The 19,639-nt window shown below is 44.1% G+C and overlaps 1 protein-coding gene across 1 annotated transcript in view; it reads right to left on the bottom strand.

Annotated features, from left to right (window-relative positions):
- Positions 1-6,536: 6,536 nt before the first annotated feature.
- The window catches only part of RSPH9 (radial spoke head component 9), a 152,333-nt gene continuing 139,230 nt past the window's right edge, over positions 6,537-19,639 (bottom strand). Inside the window, exon 5 of the mRNA XM_033935384.1 lies at positions 6,537-7,846. Coding sequence (XP_033791275.1) covers positions 7,686-7,846 — 161 coding nt within the window. The 3' untranslated portion in view covers positions 6,537-7,685. The remainder of the gene's footprint in view (positions 7,847-19,639) is intronic.

The following is a 19,639-nucleotide window of genomic DNA, read 5'->3' on the forward strand; positions in this document are numbered from 1 at the left end:
GCTGGATTGGATACTGAGGCCATACTGCCTCCATGGGTGGTGGTAGCGCCCTGTTGGGTTAGGCATTGAGTGGAAATGAAGAAGCATCACTAAATACCTCTTCAAAGCATGATGCCAGGGCCTCTGGGATACTAGTATCGCTAGTACCTGAGCAGTATTGGGGTGAGAGGATAGCTCTCCCTTAGTGGAGTCCATGCTGATGCAACACCCTTGAACCCAGGACCAGCCCTCTGATTTGGCTCCAAGTTCAAGTTTCCTTAGCACCGGCAGTAGATGAATCGAGAGACTAGTGGGATAGCATACATCTACCAGCAGGTGGAGATAGAGAACTGACTCTTAGGCATATATCTTGGATGGAGTCCCTCCTCGCCAGTTAGTATGTTCTATCTTTAGCAGGTTGGATGGCTGCTATTCCAGTGGCTCCTGTTCAGAAAGGCTGATTTTGCCTGTTGTTCAGTTGAGTTCTGGGGTGTTGACAGATTTTAGTTCCGACTGATCCCTTACCCACCCTCACCACCTGTGAAGTACAGGATTTCCTTGGTCCGGAGGGTTTCTTTCCCAAAAGAATCCCCCCCCCCCAGCCGTCAGGCCCAGACCAGGTAGCCGGCACAGCGTTGGTACTATTGTGCTGGAATTGGCCATGCGGGAGCAGGAGGCATGTTAGTAGCGCTGCTAATTTTTTTGCCTGGGTGTGTGGGTGAGAAAGCCAAGAGAGGCATGGCAGAAGTGGTAAAGCGCTGCTTTGGAGGGGTGTGTTTTGCCGGCTGTGCAGGGGACGCAGCGGCGGCTCTGCTGACACCGGAGGGTGCACTACCTCCCCGTGCGAAGGATGCGCTTGGGGAGAAGAAGGCAGGGCCGGCGAAGGATTGAGTCTTGGCGGCGATGGAAGTACAGCCGAGCACTTTGGTGGCGGCTGGGGGGAGGTGTTAGCACAGGGAGCAGCGGCTTCGGATTTGCTTGCTGCCTTTGGGCACTTTTCTCCGGAGTTTATGCTTCTGCTACATAAGGCTTTTTTGCAGCAGACAGCAAACCCAGATGGAGGGGGGTGACTTGGCCCAGGTATCTTTGGCCCAACCACAGATTGCTATGTGTGTTTGGGGGGGAGGGGTCAGAAAGGGGCCAAGAGGTGAAGGGTGCCCGAGGCTGATGATTTGTGCAGGACATAGAATTAGACGAGTTGGGAACAGGCGGACGATCCTTCGGCATTGCACCTGGTCCATAAGGAGGAGCTGGCAGCCTTTATTTCTAAGGCAATGGAATGCCTTTATTATTTCTCAGCCGGACACAGGAGCGGGGGTCGTGCCCAATCCTCTTATGGCCAGCACTAGGAGGCCTCCTAAAACCTTTCTGATTCATGAGGCCATGCAGGAGTTAATCTCGGAGCAATGAGTCAAGTCTCAAGGTAGCAAGGGCTAGGCGTATCTTTTATCCGGTGGCTCAGGTGCAGCTGGACAGGTTTAGGCTTCCAAAGGTGGACACAGTAGCGGCCTTGACTAGGAAGACCACTCTACCGGTTGAGGGGGGTGTGACTCTGAAGGACCCTCAGGACAGGAAGATTGAGTCTACTGTAAGGTATTCCTTTGATGTGGCAGCCCTGACTCTGCAGGCGGCCTTAGGCAGTTCTTATGCGGCACATGCTTGTCTGCAGTGGATCCAACTGTTCATGGATAGGTTGGTAGAGTCAGGCGGGGCTCTGCCCTCCTGATTTTCCGGATGTGGAGTCACGGCTGGTTTATCTGCCAGATGCCTTATACAATATCATGAGGGCTTCGGTGAACCAGATGGTTCTATCGGTGGTGTCCAAGCGGCACCTGAGGCTGAGGCATTGGGCAGCGGACACTGCCTCTAAATTATGCCTGGTGCGGCTTCCTTTTAAAGGCCGGTTGTTGTTTGGAGAGGACCTGGATAGGTTGGTGAAGGATTTTGGTGATTCTTAAGTCTCAGAGGTTACCGGAGGATAAATCTAGAGGTGCACCTCAGTCTCCTTCATCTAGGCCACATTTTCGGGATACCAGGAGGTATATAGCCCAGGGAAGTCGGCATATAGTGCTTCCTATACTGCGGCAAACAGTGCCAGGTCCAGAGTTTTGCAGAAGCAGCCTTTTCACCCTGCCAAGCCCTTGGCCTCACGGCCAGATCATCCCCAGTCCTCACGACCTTCACAATGACAGGGTATTGGCTCCTTTCGACGGTCAGATAAGGGGGGTGGCTAGCCTCATTACTGGCGGAATGGGCCAAAGTTACGTTGGACCAAGAGGTCTGCCTTATAGGGTTTGAAGGTTACGATTCCTTCCAGATTCTTTCTGAGTGTTCCCGTGTGTAGGGGCCAGAAAAGAGGTGGTGGGGAGTTCGTGCTGGGGCCAGCGAGCCTTGGGGGTGGTACTTCCGGTCCCTTAGGGGCCAGGGGCGCTACTCCTTTTAGTTGATGGACCTCATGTGGTCTATCAATTCCTCACGGTGCTAGGCCTCAAGGGTCTGTGTAGTTTGGTTCCCGGTAGTTTCAAGTTTTATTTAAAAAATTTTTATACTGCTTATTCAGCAATAATAAAAGAGTTATCTTTAAAAGAAACAAAACAAATTAAAGATAAATATTATACAAGACAATGTTAGGTTAATTGATATTAAACACATATACAGACTACAAACCATTGGGAAAGAAGGGCTGAACTACAATTTTTAAATAAAGCACACTTAGGCATAAAACAATAGGTAGGGGAGGGACTTTTGTTGATGTAGTCCTAAAAAGGACAGTTTTATCCAAAAGCATCATCAAATAAAAATATTTTGAGTTTTGTTTTAAATTGCTTTGTCGAAGATTCTGCTCGCAAGTGATTAGGCAAAGAATTCCATAGGGAAGGTGCAATGACGGCGAAGTTATTAGATCTCAATGTAATAATTTTAAAGATGGTACAACTAGGAGGTTTTGTGATATAGAGCAAAGAGATTTAGCGGGATAATAAGTGAGTTCTCCAGCAGGCTTAGGAGGGAGTGAAGGCGCTCGGGCCTCCAGGGCCCCCATGGGAGCTGCTAAAGGGGTGTTCCCTCCCTGGCTAGTGAGTGGTCAGGTATTGCATCGGATTGCTCACTTCCAGGGCTCTGCGGTATAGATAGCTCCGGTTTGTCAGCGCCATCTATGTTAGACATCTCGGAAGAGGTGGTCACAGGACAAGCCTCTTCAGTTTCTGGGAGCACCCGACTTCCTCGCGCAAGGTCCGGTACAGGGGGAAAATCCCTACCGCAGCGGCGGGGATATTCCGAGCAGGTTATCTCTACTCTTCTGCAGGCAAAGAAAAGGTCTACCTCTATGACTTAGGCAAGGGTCTGGCGTGTGTTTGAGTCTTGGTGTGCTCAGTCAGGGGTTTCTCCCTTTCGGACTTCCTTGTCACACATTCTTTCCTTCTTGAAAGATTGAGTTGCTAAAGAGTTGGCCTACAATTCCCTTCGGGTTCAAGTGGCAGCTATCACCTATTACAGAGGGAAGGTGTCGAATTCGTCGGGTCTCAGCCAGATGTGGTTCGGTTCCTTAGGGGGGTAAACTGCATTCGGCCGCCTTTGCAGAGGCCATGTCCAGACTGAAGTCTTAAGGTGGTGCTTGGGAGTTTGCAAGGGGCTCCTTTCGAACCATTGAATAACGCAACATTCAAAGATGGTACCTTGAAAGCGATTTTTCTGGTAGCTCTAGCATCAGCTAGGTGCGTGTCTGAGTTGCAGGCGTTATCCTGCAGGGATCCGTTCTTGCGTTTTTTGGAGTCTGGCGTCTCAATTCGGACGGTTCCTTCCTTTCTTCCTAAGGTGATATCACCTTTTCATGTCAATCAGTCCCTCTTCCTACCGTCGTTCAAAGAGGATTGGGGGGTCAAGGTTTCATGCTTTACATTTGCTTGATGTACGTACGATGCTCTTGCACTATCTTCAGAATACTAATGATTTTCGGCGTTCGGAGCACCTTTTTGTGCTCTTTTCGGGTCCTAGGAAGGGTCTGGTGGTTTCCAAGGCCTCAGTGGCTCGTTGGGTCCAAGAGGTTATTGCTTCCACTTATTTGTTGGTGGGCATTTACCGGAGGCTCTCCATGCTCACTCGACAAGGGCAATTATGTCTTGGGCCGAGTCCAGGGGATTTTCTCTGGAGGAGATTTGTAGGGTGGCCACTTGGTCGTCCTCAAACAGATGTGGCAGAGCGTGCGGAGGCGTCCTTTGGTGCTTCAGTTATTGCAGAGGCAGCATGTTTGTCCCACCCAAGTTGAGGTTTACTTTGCTACATCCCACTGGTCTCTGGATTCATCTGCTGCTGGCACTAAGGAAGGAAAAATTATGTCCTAACCTGTTTATTTTCATTCCTTTAGACGCAGCAGATGAATCCAGAGACTCATCCGATTGGGTTTTTCAAAGATGATTTTTCTCACAGGTTAAATCAATGGTTGGGGTCAGGATATTCTATTCTTTTACTTATGCAAAAGAAGTTTCTTGATGTACAGCTGCATTATTTGTAATGCTTGGGCAATGAACGATACTAACTGGCCAGGAGGGACTCCATCCAAGATATACGCCTTTGAGGCAGTTCTCTATCTCCACCTGCTGGTAAGATGTATGCTATCCCAGTTAATTCATCTGCTGCGTCTAAATGAAAAAAAATTAACAGGTAGGACATCATTTTTCCTTATTGTATTTAATATACTGCCTAAATACCTAGGCAGTTTACATAAAATGAAAAACATTTGTACAAATGTTTCTAAGGTAATAACATAAATATTAAAAATAACCGGTCAATCAAAAAGGACATACTATAGGGTAAAGATGGATACAAAAGGAAAAACGGTAAGAGGATACATAATTTAAATTTAGGGAAGGGAAGGGACAAACCAAGAGGGTGGGAAAGGAATTTGAAGGAGTAGAGGAAGGGACCTAGTGGGGAGGGAGCAATGCTGACAGTAAATATTCATGGGTTGAAGACAAACTTTAAATAATGTATGTGTCTTGGAACAGGAAATTTTTTAGGCCTGATTTGAATTTAAACGCACTGTGTTCTTGCCTCAAATTGATAGGGCGTTCCATAGTTGTCTGCACCAACTGCACCTTTACTGATACCTGCAGCCAAAGAGGAGTTGAGCAGGAATGAGTGGTGTTTGTTCCTGCACCTGGGGGACTGGTGAAACTGAAAGTTGATCAGCCTCTAGGATAGTGGTTCTCAACCAGTGTGTTGGGATACATGTCACCAAAAATTTAATATAGACAGCAAGCCTGTGCTTTTCTTAACAAGAGAGCCAGAGTCGGGGATTGTACTTGAAACTCCCCATAGCTGGTCTCTGCTTCCCCACTACTCCCAGTGCTAACTGCTGCCATCAGTTTTCTGAGCAGCCTGCTCCGAGATCATTTTGGTTTCTTTGTTGGTTATACCACTGATCAACACAACTGTTTTGGATGTAGTAGATGTGTCTTCTGGGTCTATGGACTGCTGAGGAAGCCTAGTACAGATGAAATATGGACCTTGTTGGGTCCTTATATTATACTTTTGTCTACATACGAGTATAGCTGCCCTGTTTTGTTTGGACTTTTCAGTAAATGATTTATTACATACACATTTTTGTTTTTTGGGACTTTGCATAAGATCTTGTATTTAGCCAGATACTGTGCATTGTAATTCCAGTTTTCTGCACCCTTTGTGCTGTGGAATTTATTCCCCTTTGTTTTCCTCACCATTCCATGATGGTTGCATCCACCCTCAAATCGTCAAGAGTACCATAACCTATACTTCAATGCCCCCCAGTGAGGGGTGCTATGCTTATATTCCAACTCCAATACCTTTCTCAAATTTGTTTAAGAACTCTTAAAATTGACACAAACTCATTGAAAAACATCTTCCTGCATCAAATACTTTAAAGCAGGGGTCTCAATGTCCCCCCTTGAGAGCCGCAATCCTGTCGGGTTTTCAGGATTTCCCCAATGAATATGCATGAGATCTATGTGCATGCACTGCTACCAATGCATATTCATTGGGGAAATCCTGAAAACCCGACTGGATTGCGGCCCTCAAGGAGGGACACTGAGATCCCTGCTTTAAAGCATTTTAAATTATGCTAAGGAGAGAACCTCAGATCCCAGTGCGTTGCTGGATTTTCACAGCTGCACTCGAAAGGGAATGAATCCTTACTGGCTCTTAATCCCCCTCCTGTCCCGCTAAATAATGAATTTTTTTCTCTTTTCAAACTGCACTGTTTCTTCAAAATTCAACTTAGGATATCAAAAAATCAAGCAACTTAGCTGCAGGACAGGGTGAATCGTTAGTAATTTTTGAATGTCACTGCATCCCCACCAGTCCCCTGGCGAGGACTGGTGGGGATGCAGTGACATTCAAAAATTACTAACGATTCACCCTGTCCTGCAGCTAAGTTGCTTGATTTTTTGATATCCTAAGTTGTATTTTGAAGAAACAGTGCAGTTTGAAAAGAGAAAAAAATTCATTATTTAGCGGGACAAGAGGGGGATTAAGAGCCAGTGAGGATTCATTCCCTTTCTAGTGCAGTTGTGAAAATCCAGCAACGCACGGGGATCTGAGGCTTGCCCCTTAGAACAATTTAAAGTATCTGGTGCAGGAAGATGTTTTCAATGAGTTTGTGTCAATTTTAAACAAATTTGAGAAAGGTTTGGTGGTGGAATTTGATTGTTTCTTTCTCATTCCTGTATCTGATTTTTGGTGCTATGTATCCCACATTTAGTCCTCTCAGATCGAGATGGGTATCCGTTTTCTGTGTGTGGTTGCAATCTAAGTTGTTTACATATTTTAGACAACACTTCATTTTGACTTGCCCAGAGTTGCAAGGAGCTGCAGTGGTACTAAGATAGCTGCTCTAACCACTAAGCTACTCCTTTACTTCTATGGCAATGAGTGTTTCAGAGAAAGACTATAGTTTAGCACAAGACATTGTCAAACCTAGATTCTTCACTCACAGAGTGATGTCCAGGCACCAGTGGCATATTGTCAAATAGTAATAAACCTAAGAGATAGCTTATGGCAAAAGGTTCTGCCTCAAGGTTAGGATATTGGCCCTTTTTTGTATGCAGTGGGATGTTGCCTTAAACAAGGAAAGGCTGAGTCGTGGTCCTACATATGCATATGAATGTTTGTTCATAAGAATTGCAGTCATCCATGAAAATACAGCTATATTTGCTTCAGCTCTTCACGTGCTGTCTACAATTATCATTGGCCTAGTTTGGAACCTGAAACCCAGGAGAGCACAAGTTGGTCTTAGGACCTACATTTATCTGCTGCAGTAACCAAACTCCAGTTCTTTTTATTGGGATAGGACTAAGCTTCTATTTCTTAGAAATGTGTATCTAAAGCTAATGACAAGATGAGGGCTAGGAAAGCTGGATTAGATTTTTTATTATATTACCTGACATAGAAGGCATGAAAGCAATTCCTACATTTTCAACCTGATTTTTATTGACAATGGAGATAAGTTACAAGAAGACTTAAGTAAAATCTGAAAAGACACTATTGTTCCTTTATAAAATAAGTATCCACCCCTACTCCAGTGTATTCTATAAATGAAGCATGTATATAAGAGCCTGCCTCTGCTCAACCCAAGGTATGTCTTAAGAATGCCAGTACAGATCTGCATTAACAAAAAGAAAGTGTATCTATCCCTTAGAACATATCAACAGAAAGAGAGAAATAGACTTGTAGGGTCACAGCATGAATGGCAGATCAATGTTTCTTTGCCCATTGCCAATGTAGATGTAGCCATGGTGTGGAGTCATGGGCAGGTGGAAGAATATCAGTCCTGGCCACATCAAGCTCCTCATCACTAAGACACTGTTTCCCCTCTCAAACTGGAGGCTCCAAGACACTGCAGAACAGAGAGACGCAGATCAGAGATCTCCAATAACATATGCTTTTCAAATAGCTTCCTTTATCCAAAATTTGAATGCAAAAACCATTCTAACACGCATGTGAAATTAGATACCAGAAAGATCTAAAACAATTGTGATTATTTCTGGGGGCCATCAGCCTAATTAAAAAAAAAAAAAGAACTTCCATATCTGCATTACACATTCCAGGTTCCAGAAGGACATTCTCTTTGGCACAATGTAAATATTACATTGTACCCTGGCAGAAAATTGGAGACTGACATCATACCCAATAAAGCAAAGTCCATCTGGAAACACTAACTCTGGGAAATTGTATTTTGGATTTAATTCGTACAGATGTTTTTCTACAAACGGATGATTCAGATGACGGTCTACTCTACATGGATAGATCTGGCTGAAGATGTGAGCCTTTCCACCTCTTTGAACAGACTTTCAGCTTACAATGGGAGCTCTTCCATATCAAACAAAAACAGCACAATCGGAAATGTTTTTACTGCTTTTCTAAATAGTTGCCTTCTTACAAATGCTGCTACTACTAGATGTGCACAGAGTTGTTCCAATAGGAGTAACAGGGCCACACATTTGGTATACAGTTTAGTTGTGTATAAAATGCTGCCAGGAACACAAGGATCAAGATGGTCCTCTACATAGATTCCATTTTGCTCAGAAGGACCTTTTCTATTTTGCAAAACTCAAAAGTGATGTATTCAAGTACCATTTACAGAGACACACAAAAACATAATGGCAGATAAAGGCCAAATGGCCCACCCAGGCTGCCCAGCCGCAGTAACTATTATCTCTTCCTCTCTCTAAGAGATCCCACATGCCTATCCCACGCCTTCTTGAATTCAAACACAGTCTCTGTCTCTACCACTTCTTCTGGGAGACTGTTCCAAGCATCTACCACCCTTTCTGTAAAAAAACATTTCTTTAGATTACTCCTGAGCCTATCACCTCTTAACTACATTTGCTTCCTGTGGAGGCCCGCATAATCTTTAAATTGGGCTGTATGTACTACAAAGTCGCTAAATACACTCTGCGGTCTTGTATATCCTTTAAAGTTACTCCATGTTTCAAGTTTCTTTATTTTTGATATACCGTCTATAAAACTACATGTCTAGACAGTGTACATTATAAAAAAATATAGGAAACAGTTAAAATAAGTAAATAAAATCAATAATTCATCAAATATTAAAAATATTGGACAAATTCAGATTAACGTATATGAAACTGAAGGAAAATAGGGGAGGGAGAGGTTATTTAAAATACATCAAAATAAAAATTATTAAAGGACGGTGAATGAGGAGTGGTAAAGACATTAGGAAGGGGGATCGCTTCAGAAGACGAGTTAGCTGTTTCTTTTTTTTTTTTTTTTTCAAATTCTTTATTCATTTTCCATCTTATATCAAGTACACAATGTTAAGCTATTTCAAAGCTATATATAAATCAGGAAGTTAGAAGGTGGAGGCTGATGCTAAAGAGTGAAAGCATCTTTAAAGAGGAAGGTTTTAAGTTTGGTTTTAAATTTTCCAAGGGAGTTTTCCAATCGAATGTCTAGTGCAGTGTTCTTCAACCTTTTTACACCTAAGGACCGGCGGGAAAAAAAAAATTTATTTTGTGGACCAGCAAACTACTAGGACTGAAATTTTAAAACCCCATTTCCGTCCCGTCTCCGCGAGCTCGGTCCTCGCAAACCATCTGATCCCATCCGCACAAGCCTCAGTTATGACTGTATACTGAATGTATTTTATTAAAGTATAAAAAGAAACAATATTCTGTACAATTGTCATTTTATAAATACAAATAATACAGAGCAAGGATCAACAAAACCCCTATCTCCCCTCCCCTTCACATATATCCCCTCTACTATCAAGAAAACTGAATAAGCCAAATTATTACAGAATGCTACACAGAAATATCATGCTAACAGAATACCGCAGTCACACAAAGCAGGAATAGGGTTAGGGGAGTGCAACTAGGGCAACTGCCCCTCTGGTCAGAGAGAGCCTTAAGCCACTGCCTGGACTTTGCAGTTATGTCTAACACCAGCTCTAGCAGGATATATATTTCAAATCTGATATATTCTAATCACAAAATAGAAATAAAATTATTTGTTTCTACTTTTTGTTGTCTGGTTTCTGCTTTCATCTTCTTTTCACTCTTCCTTCCAGCGTCTGCCCTCTCTGTCTCTTCAATCCAGCATCTGCTCCTTCCATCTATTGTCTGACCTCTCCCCCTTCCATATGGTATTTGTCTTCTTTCTATGCCCCCCTCCTCTTTCCATCCAGCCTATGCCCCTCTCTCCTTTTTACATGATTCATTCCAGCTTCACTGCTCTCTTCATTTTTATCTCTCCTACACCAGATCTTGCATCTTTGTCCCTCTCAATTTCTCTGCTGACCCCCCTTCCCATCTCATTCCTGTCTCTCCCCTTCCCCTCCTCTAATCTCCCTGCAAGCTGTTTCCTTCCTTTTTATCCTCCCCCTGTCCAGCAGTAACTCTCTTCCCTTTCCTTTCCCTCCTCCCCTCTCAGCAGCATCTCTCCTCCCTCCCTCCAGGTCCAGTAGCAGCTGTCCCTTTTTTCCCCTTGCCCAGCAGCTTCCCAGACTCCTTTCCCTCCTCCCCTCCCAGCAGCATATCTCCTTCTCCCTCTCTAGGTCCAGTAGCAGCTATCCCTTTTTCACCATGCCCAGCAGCTTCCCAGACTCCTTTCCCTCCTCCCCTCCCAGCAGCATCTCCCCTCCCTCTCCAAGTCCAGTAACAGCTGTCCCTTTTTTTTTTTCACCATGCCCAGCAGCTTTCTCCCCTCCCAGCAACTCTCCTTACTTGCCAGCGCTGCAATTCAGTAAGGCAACCTCGGGTCCTTTGTAGGGTCGCACCGCCTCTGAGGAAAGCGGAAGTTGCATCATCAGAGGCGGCCCGACTCACAAAAGCTCCAAGGCTTCCTTCCTGAATCGCACTTGTAAGGAGAGCCGCTGGGAGGGAAGAAAGCACAGTCTGAGGCTCCCCATTATATCTCCGGCCCTGCGCTCCTCAATCTTGCCGGTCCTGCGCAGACCGGCAGGAAATTTGAAGATGTTGATCTTGTCAGTCCTGCGCGGACCAGCAGGAATTTTCTGCGGACCGACACCGGTCCACGGACCGGCAGTTGAAGAACTGTGGTCTAGTGGAAGGGCATTCCACAAAAAGGGGGCGGTAACTAAGAAGATGGATTTGCGTGTAATGTCGTGAAATAATTCCCGTATCGATGGTATAGAGAATAGATTTTGATTATTTGAATGGAGGACCCTTGATGATGAGTATGGGATTAAAAGTTTGTCTATGAACACCGGTTGATTAGAGTTTTTTGTTTTGAAAGTAAGAAGGAGTATTTTATAGGATAGACGGTAAGACACGGGTAGCCTTTACGGAGGAGAGGGGTGACATGGTCAAATTTTTTTTGCATGATAAGATTAATTTAACAGCAATGTTTTGCAATAATTGTAAACGACGGATCTCTTTCTGTGTTATGCCCTGATAGAGGGCATTGCAATAAATCAATGGTTGAAATTATTAGGGAGTGAATCAAGATATTAATGGATCAAGAAAAGAATTAATGGATCAAGAAAAGAAGAAATAGAACGGATGAGCCTAAGTTTATGAATACATTTCTGCATAACTGCACTAACTTATTGATGAAAGGTAAGGTCCCTATCTAGAATGACTCCAAGAAGTTTGACTTTGTTATCTATTTGAATTGGGAAGGAGTCAATACTGATGGGTAGACATAGATCAGGGATAGGGAACTTCGGTCCTCAAGAGCCCATATTCCAGTCGGGTTTTCAGGATTTCCCCAATTAATCTGCATGAGATCTATTTGCATGCACTGCTTTCAATGCATATTCATTGGGGAAATCCTGAAAACTCAACTGGAATATGGCTCTCGAGGATCGGAGTTCCCTACCCCTGACCTTGTTGGATTATCTTCTTTCTTTGTCTGACTCTGGTCTCAAGTCTACTTCCATCAGAGTCCACCTCAGTGCTATTGCTGCTTTTCATGAGCCAGTTCATGGAAAACTCTTTTCAGCTCATCCTTTGGTTTCCAGATTCATGAGGGGTCTTTTCAATGTGAAACCACCTCTTAAAGCCCCTCCTGTAGTCTGGGATCTCAATGTGGTTCTCTCCGCCTTAATGAAGCCTCCGTTTGAACCTTTGGCTACGGCTCCTTTCAAGTTTCTCACTTGGAAAGTGGTCTTCCTTATTGCTCTTACCTCTGCCAGGAGGGTCAGTGAGCTACATGCACTAGTTGCGGATCCACCTTTTACTGTCTTTCATCATGACAAGGTGGTTCTGCGTACACATCCAAAGTTTCTCCCTAAGGTTGTCTCTGAATTCCATCTCAACCAATCCATTGTTCTGCCTGTCTTCTTTCCGAAACCTCACTCTCATTCTGGAGAACAGGCTCTACATACTTTGGACTGTAAGCGGGCTTTAGCTTACTATTTAGACCGTACTAAGCCCCACAGATCATCTCCACAACTCTTTCTGTTCTTTGATCTGAATAAATTGGGACGTCCTGTTTCTAAACGTACGTTATCAAATTGGCTTGCAGCGTACATTTCATTCTGTTATGCTCAGTCCGGACTGACACTGGAAGGTTCTGTCACGGCCCATAGAGTTAGAGCTATGGCAGCATCTGTGGCTTTCCTCCGTTCCACTCCTACTGAGGAAATCTGCAAGGCTGCTACGTGGTCCTCAGTTCATACCTTTACATCTCATTATTGTCTGGATGCATTCTCCAGACGGGATGGACACTTCGGCCAATCTGTTTTGCAAAATTTGTTTTCCTAATGGCCAACCTTCCCTCCATCCCTCTTTTTGTTAGCTTGGAGGTCACCCATGATTATCTGGGGAAAGCGAAAAGAGGACACTAGTAGTTTTAAAAATGTTCAGTGACAGTTTGTTATGCCGAAGCTAGAGGCTAATTTTGTTGAGTTTTTGATTAATTTCTATTATTTCATCAGGGGATGTGGGATTTATGGGATGAAGTAGTTGGATATCATCGGCATAAGTGAATACGTTGAAACCTATAGATTGGGCCAGAGTGAGTAGTGGAGCTAAGAATATGTTAAAAAGAAGGGGAGAGAGAATTGAGCCTTAGGGGACTCCATAGTTTTGGTAGCTAGTGGAAGAAATGGAGTCATTGAAGTTGACTTTATAGTTTCGGTCTTGAAAGTAGGAAGAGAACCACTGCAAAACTGTACCTGAGATATTAATAGATTCTAGTCGTGTTAGAAGAAGGGAATGATCAATTGTGTTGAAAGCAGAGGTAAGATCTAAGGAGATTAGAATAGAGGATTTAAAGTGATCTTTAAAGTAATGGATTGAAGTAGTTAGTCCGATGAGTGAAAGTTCAGTGGAATAATTTTTCCGAAAACCTGTTTGATAGGGATGTAAAGTGTAAGTTTTTTCAGCAAAGTTGGACAGTTGGTTGAAGACCAATTTTTTAGTTATTTTTGCTAGGAAGGGTAGGTTAGCAATAGAACGGTAATTATTGATTTGATTTTCAGATATGTTTATTTGTTTAAGTTTTGGAAATACAAGAGCAGATTTCCAAGAGGATGGTATGTAGCCAGTAGTGAGGCTCTTGATGATCATGTCAAGTAGGCAGTGAAGTACATTTAGACATTTGCACTACCGGCGAAACCACTTTAGGCGGTACAAACAGCTGCTGAAAATCTAGAGCCATTACATACAGCTTTAGCATAGTCCCGACAACCTGCAAGGGGCCTTCAGGAGTCTCCCAAAGCTCTCTCAGCATCTTGGTACTATCTGCTCAGAACTGAAAGTTGAGCCTCAGAGGCTCCATAAGGATTCTGTAATCTCTAGCAATGCCACCTGCTTAAAAAGGCAGCACACTATTGGGTCTTTCCCCTGATCCAGGGCTGCCAAAGACTCTTGGCTGGTGGCCCCTGTCTGAGACCCTGCATCTTCCAAGATTGAGGATTCAGATTGAGGTATTAAGGGCATGGACTCTGATCCCCATTCCTCCGTCTTTCACCGATTGGACCTTGTGTCCTGTGGATGAAAATATTTCTTCACACAACATGTAATTAAACTCTGGAATTTGTTGCCGGAAAATGTGGTGAAATCACATTTAACGGGGTTAAAAAAATGGTTAGATAAATTCCTAAAAGGGAAATCCACTGCTTATTCTTAGGATAAGCATAAAATCTGTTTTTATTACTTGGGATCCAGCTAGGTACTTGGGTTGGCCACTATTGGAAACAGAATATACTGGGCTTGATGGACCTTTGGTCTGTCCTAGTATGGCAATTCTTATGTTTTTATGAATTCTGCTTTGAGAGAATGAACCCCCTTGTGCAATCACAGGCGTGATCCCAGATGGTGCCTGTAGCCGCAGATAATCTAAATAGGCTGAAAACATTAAACTCACAAAATCTGGAGTAAACCTCTGAATGGAGCTCCGAGGATTCTAGCAGGAACTCACCTTGTCTCCTTGCCATCTGCGCTTTGCCAAATCGACCAAGTCGCTACCTGAGGGCTCTAAGGAGGATTTTTCACTTAAATCAAGCTACCTGACAAGAAGGGGCTAAGCCCTGTGCTCCCACCCTTCTCACGTGCCCCGTGGCATGTGAATGCTCCTCAGCCAGCTAGCGCAAATTTGTCATGAGTCTATCTGGAATAATTTTAAGCAAAACTGAGGTGTTTTGAGGCAGATGGAGGCTTTTAAAATCAAATTGGGAAAGCCAAGATGGCGGTTGGGAAAGTATGATGTGGGAAATGTCTGCATTAAAGCTGAGCACATTCCAGCAAACCTAAGATACCGTTTATACAAACAGATGTAGTGCAGGTTACTCCAGTTCATAGAAACATAGAATATGACGGCAGAAAATTGAACGCTAAGAAGAGAAACTGCAAGCAGGAAGAAGGCAGGGTTCATGTGAACAGGATGAATAGGTGGAATGGGGTAAAATGAGAAAAAGAAGCAGATGTGAGACGAACATTGAACTCTGGCTAGGGATAAAGGGTTTATAAATGTTTATTAATGGTACATGAAACATTGTGTTCTTGGTTTTAAAGTTGGGGGTGTTTATATGGGCTTAATGCCTTTTAATTTTATACTGTTGATTTGACATAGAATGTGATTCATGGGGGAGGGGAGAGATAATGTTACTATTACCTTGATGTCAATATGTTATGAGAAAAGGAACATTTATGCTGCTGTTGATAATAAGAATGATTGGATATAAAAGGCAGAGGAAAAGTATTACCACAAATAGGTCAATTTTAGTCTACACATAACATTATAAGGATTGCTCAAATGAGACTTAACCCTGCTTCCCTGCAAGTGCCATGGAGGAAATTTCCTGCCTGGGAACAGTAGGCATAACAGACAGCCTTGCCTTGTATGGCACTTGGGACCTTCTTTCCTTTAAAAGATCTGAAGGCTATAGTGTGCAGCTACATAATATTACCAAATTCCGACCTCTCCTTTCTCTACCACACCTCTTGCTTAGTCTAGTGCAACTTGCTTCTCTCAGGTCTTCCGCTCAACCATCTCTATCCCTTTCAATCCGTGCAAAATTCTGCCGCACGACTTATATTCCACAAGAACCGTTATGCTCACATTACCCCTCTAGTCATATCACTGGCTCCCCATCCATTCCTGAATACAGTTCAAACTCCTCTTACTGACCTACAAGTTCACTCACTCTGCAGCCCCTCAATATCTCTCCACACTTCCCTTCCCCCCCTCCCCAGTGAACTCCGTTCATTGGACAAATCCCTCTTTTCTGTATCCGTCTCCATTGCCACCTCCAGACTCTGTCCCTTCTATCTTGCTGCGCCTTATGCATGGAAAAATCTGCCTGAGTCATTATGTCAGGCGCTTTCTCTAGCAGTATTCAAATCCAAGCTAAAAGCCCACTTTTTCGATGCTGCCTTCAACTCCTAACTCCCACTCACCATAAAATTGCCATAAAATCCGATCATTCTCTCTGCAAGAAACTCCACAACACCTATATCCTGTCTGTCCAATTAAATTGTAAGTTCTTCTGAGCAGGGACCATCTATTGGTGATTGTAAAGTGCTGCATATGCTTTCAGCACTACAGAAATGATAAATAGTTGTCAATGGCTGCAGGTTGTGGCCAATGGAGCATGCCGGAAGGAGAATTCCTTACCTCTCTGAGACATCACTGGAGCACTGTTGCCCAGATGTCTGCTGGATTCTTATGAGCTTTATTTGCTCTTTTTTTTTTTTAATTCCCCCCCCCCCCTCCACCTGGACTTAGTAAGCCTTCTGTGAAGGGACCAATGGATAACCATGTACGAGCCCTCATTACTACTCCCACTTGAGCATACCCCACCCCCACTATTGGCTTTTTTGCCGTTACCTCTTTCTCCAGATTAATTCTGATGGCCATACTTCAGTTGAGACTGGTACTGAAGCCTTAACTAAGGCTTTCTTTTCTGCGTTATCATCTGAGATTTCAGTGCTGTTACCTGATCCTGTTGCTTCTGGAACTCAGGTACCTGATAAAGGCATGTCCTTGAAAGATATCTGCATTGCAATTATGAGAATGGAAGATATCGCTTAAGGGTTCAGTTTCCTTTTTTTCAAAACTGACATCTGAGACTGGCCAAACTGAAGAACAGACTCTAATTTGCTAAATAAAGAACAGCAAACCCAGCCGATCATGAAGAATGCCAAACCACAAAAAAATCTTCAAATTTATAGTTGCACTCTCTCTTATGAGAATATTCCCTCATTGTGTGCAACAATGAATTGATTTAAATATTTTAGTGATCTGCTGTTTGCTGTTCTCCTGAAACTGTACAGATTCATGCCTCTTGTTGTGTGACTCTAATTTGTTGTGCTTTGATAAGCAGGTGAGGCAATTAGAGTCACAATTGTCTGTATTGGAGACTAATAGAGCTATCTGATTCAGGAAAAAAAATTTGATTTGATTTTGCCAATTGAATTGATTTTTTGATTCAATACAATTCGCTTTAAATTCTAAAACTGCTGGAGAGAGCAGTTGAGGGCTAATGAGTTGGTTTGTGGCAGAAACAAGTGTTTATTATATACAGTATTGGGTTTTTTTTTGGAGGGGGGGTTTGTTGTTTTTTTTTCAAGATGGCGCCGGGTTAGATTGCTGTTGTGGTGCCTCCCGCCGTTTTCTTTGTTTGTGTTTATGTTTTTTTGATTTCTTTTTTATTTAATTTGGTTTTATTTGGTTCTATTATCTACATTTATACTCCTGTAACATTCTTTTCTAATTTTTTTTTTTTCCATTTTTGTTGATCTTGTTGTTTTAAATTTGGAGCCTGCTGTCTTTTCTTGACGGTTTGACCCGCATGCAACGGTCATGGTGGCCTTCTCCTGTGGTCGAGGTTGGCGGTAACTGGGGTTTAGCGGTGGGTCGTTCTCCACAGCAACAGCAGCAGCCAAGGGACTTCGGTCGCCTGAACCGCGGTACCTGTCGCCAAGACCTGAACACAGCTGAGGCTGAACAGCCCTGGCGGGATGCTGTCACATATGACCGGGCTCTCCGGCACGGAGGCCATTGTGGTGTCGCCACCGCCATCGTCGTCCGCCACCGTTGCCTATCTGCAGGCCACAACCAGGATCGCTCTGAGGCTCACCGGGAGTCACCTGCTGAGCTGTGGCGGCGGGGGCTTAGGAAGCGCTGGCTTCAGCGGACTGCCAAGACAGGAGATGGCCAGTCCCCCGGCCCTGGGAGGCTCCGCCTCACACCCAATGTCTGGCTTCAGCACCCCGTGGTCGGTGCAGTCCTCTTCGCCGCCTCCACCTGTCTGCTGCACACCTGGCTCCGGCGGCAGCGGCCTGATCGGCGCTTGCCCGGCCCGGAGTCTGGGAACTTCTGCCCGGAGTCCCATCATTCATCAGTGCGGCTTTTCTCCAGAGCTTCTTGCCGGTGTCGCACAGTCCGTGCGCTGTGATGAACACAGCAGCAGCAGGGCAGGGGTCCCCTGTCAGCCCCAGCAGCGCCAGCATACACCGACAACAGCACCGGGGGGCTTTTCCGCAGAGGAGGAATTCTTGCAGTCACCGTGGGCCTCATCTGGGGCAGTCTCCTTGGAGCAGCTGTTCAGGGTGGCGGCTGGGGCACGGGCAGTGTGTCGTGGGGAGGAATGCATGGAGGAGACCATCGCAGGGGAGGAGACATGGGCATCCTGGGACTGTCAGCCAAGTCTCTTCCCTGAAGAAGCCCTTTTTCTGGGAACGTCATCGCTACTCCCAAACTTACTTGCTCCACTTCATCACTGACGCTGAAACCGTGGATTGAAGACAATGTTTTAGTTTTATTTTTCTTTCCAGTTTCTGAATTATTTTTAATCTTATTTATTGTTTTGCCACTTGTTTTGTTCTATTTCTATCATTTAAATTTCTCCAGAATTCTATTGTTCAACGGTTCCTCCCTCTGCATCTATTCCTTTCTCTCCTCTCTTCTACCTTCCAAAGTACTTAGATCAATGCAGTCTTGTTAGAATGTTTATTTTCTTATTTTTTCCTCTCTCTCTATTTTTCACTTCTTTATTACTCTCCAGGTACTTTAGTTAGATTGTGAGCCTTCGGGACAGTAAGGGAATTTCTAAGTACCTTTCTTATTTATAATTTTAATGTATATTTTCTGTAAACCGCTTAGCGGTATATAAGAAATAAATTACATTACATTTAAAATTAGCTGTCAGGTTTCCTTTGTTATCCTAGGAATAAACAATGGATTTCCCCAAGTCCATCTTAATAATCATCCAACAAACAACAAAAGAAAAAAGCAGTAATTCCACAACAAAAGACACCTCAACAATACCTGAAGCAGAGAAAGTGTTTCCAGGAGAAATAGAAAACAGCCTCACCACAGTTGAAGTGGACTTAGACCAGATATACTATCAGATCGACAAACTTAAAAGTGACAAATCCCCTGGACCGGATGGAATTCACCCGAGAGTCTTAAAGGAATTGAAGGTTGAAATCGGAGAGTTATTGCACAAACTTGCAAACCTGACAATCAGAACTGGACAGATACCGGACGACTGGAGGATAGCGAACGTCACGCCAATTTTCAAAAAAGGATCGAGAGGGGAACCGGGCAACTATAGGCCTGTGAGTTTTACGTCGGTCCCCGGCAAGATGGTTGAAGCACTGATCAAGGATAGCATAGTCCGGCACTTGGACGCACACGACTTGATGAAACCCAGTCAACATGGATTCAGGAAAGGGAAATCATGTTTGACGAATTTACTCCAATTTTTTGAGACCGTAAACGAGCAAATTGATAGTGGGAAGCCTGTGGACATAATATACTTAGACTTCCAGAAAGCGTTCGACAAAGTTCGACAAAGTTCCACACGAAAGACTTCTCAGGAAACTACAAAGCCATGGCATAGAGGGAGATATACAAAGATGGATAGGCAAATGGCTGGAAAACCGAAAGCAGAGAGTGGGCATAAATGGGAAGTTCTCCGACTGGGAGAAAGTGACTAGTGGTGTACCCCAGGGCTCGGTACTTGGGCCGATCCTTTTTAATATTTATATCAATGACCTGGAGGAAGGAACATCCAGTGAGATCATCAAGTTTGCAGACGATACAAAACTATGCCGGGAAATCAGATCGCAGGAGGATAGAGAGAAACTCCAGAGCGACTTGTGTCGGTTAGAAACATGGGCGGAGAAATGGCAGATGAAGTTCAATGTGGAGAAATGCAAGGTAATGCATTTAGGCAATAAAAATAAGGAATACG

The sequence above is a fragment of the Geotrypetes seraphini genome, chromosome 3, assembly GCF_902459505.1.
Source record: "Geotrypetes seraphini chromosome 3, aGeoSer1.1, whole genome shotgun sequence".
Lineage (NCBI taxonomy): Eukaryota > Metazoa > Chordata > Amphibia > Gymnophiona > Dermophiidae > Geotrypetes > Geotrypetes seraphini.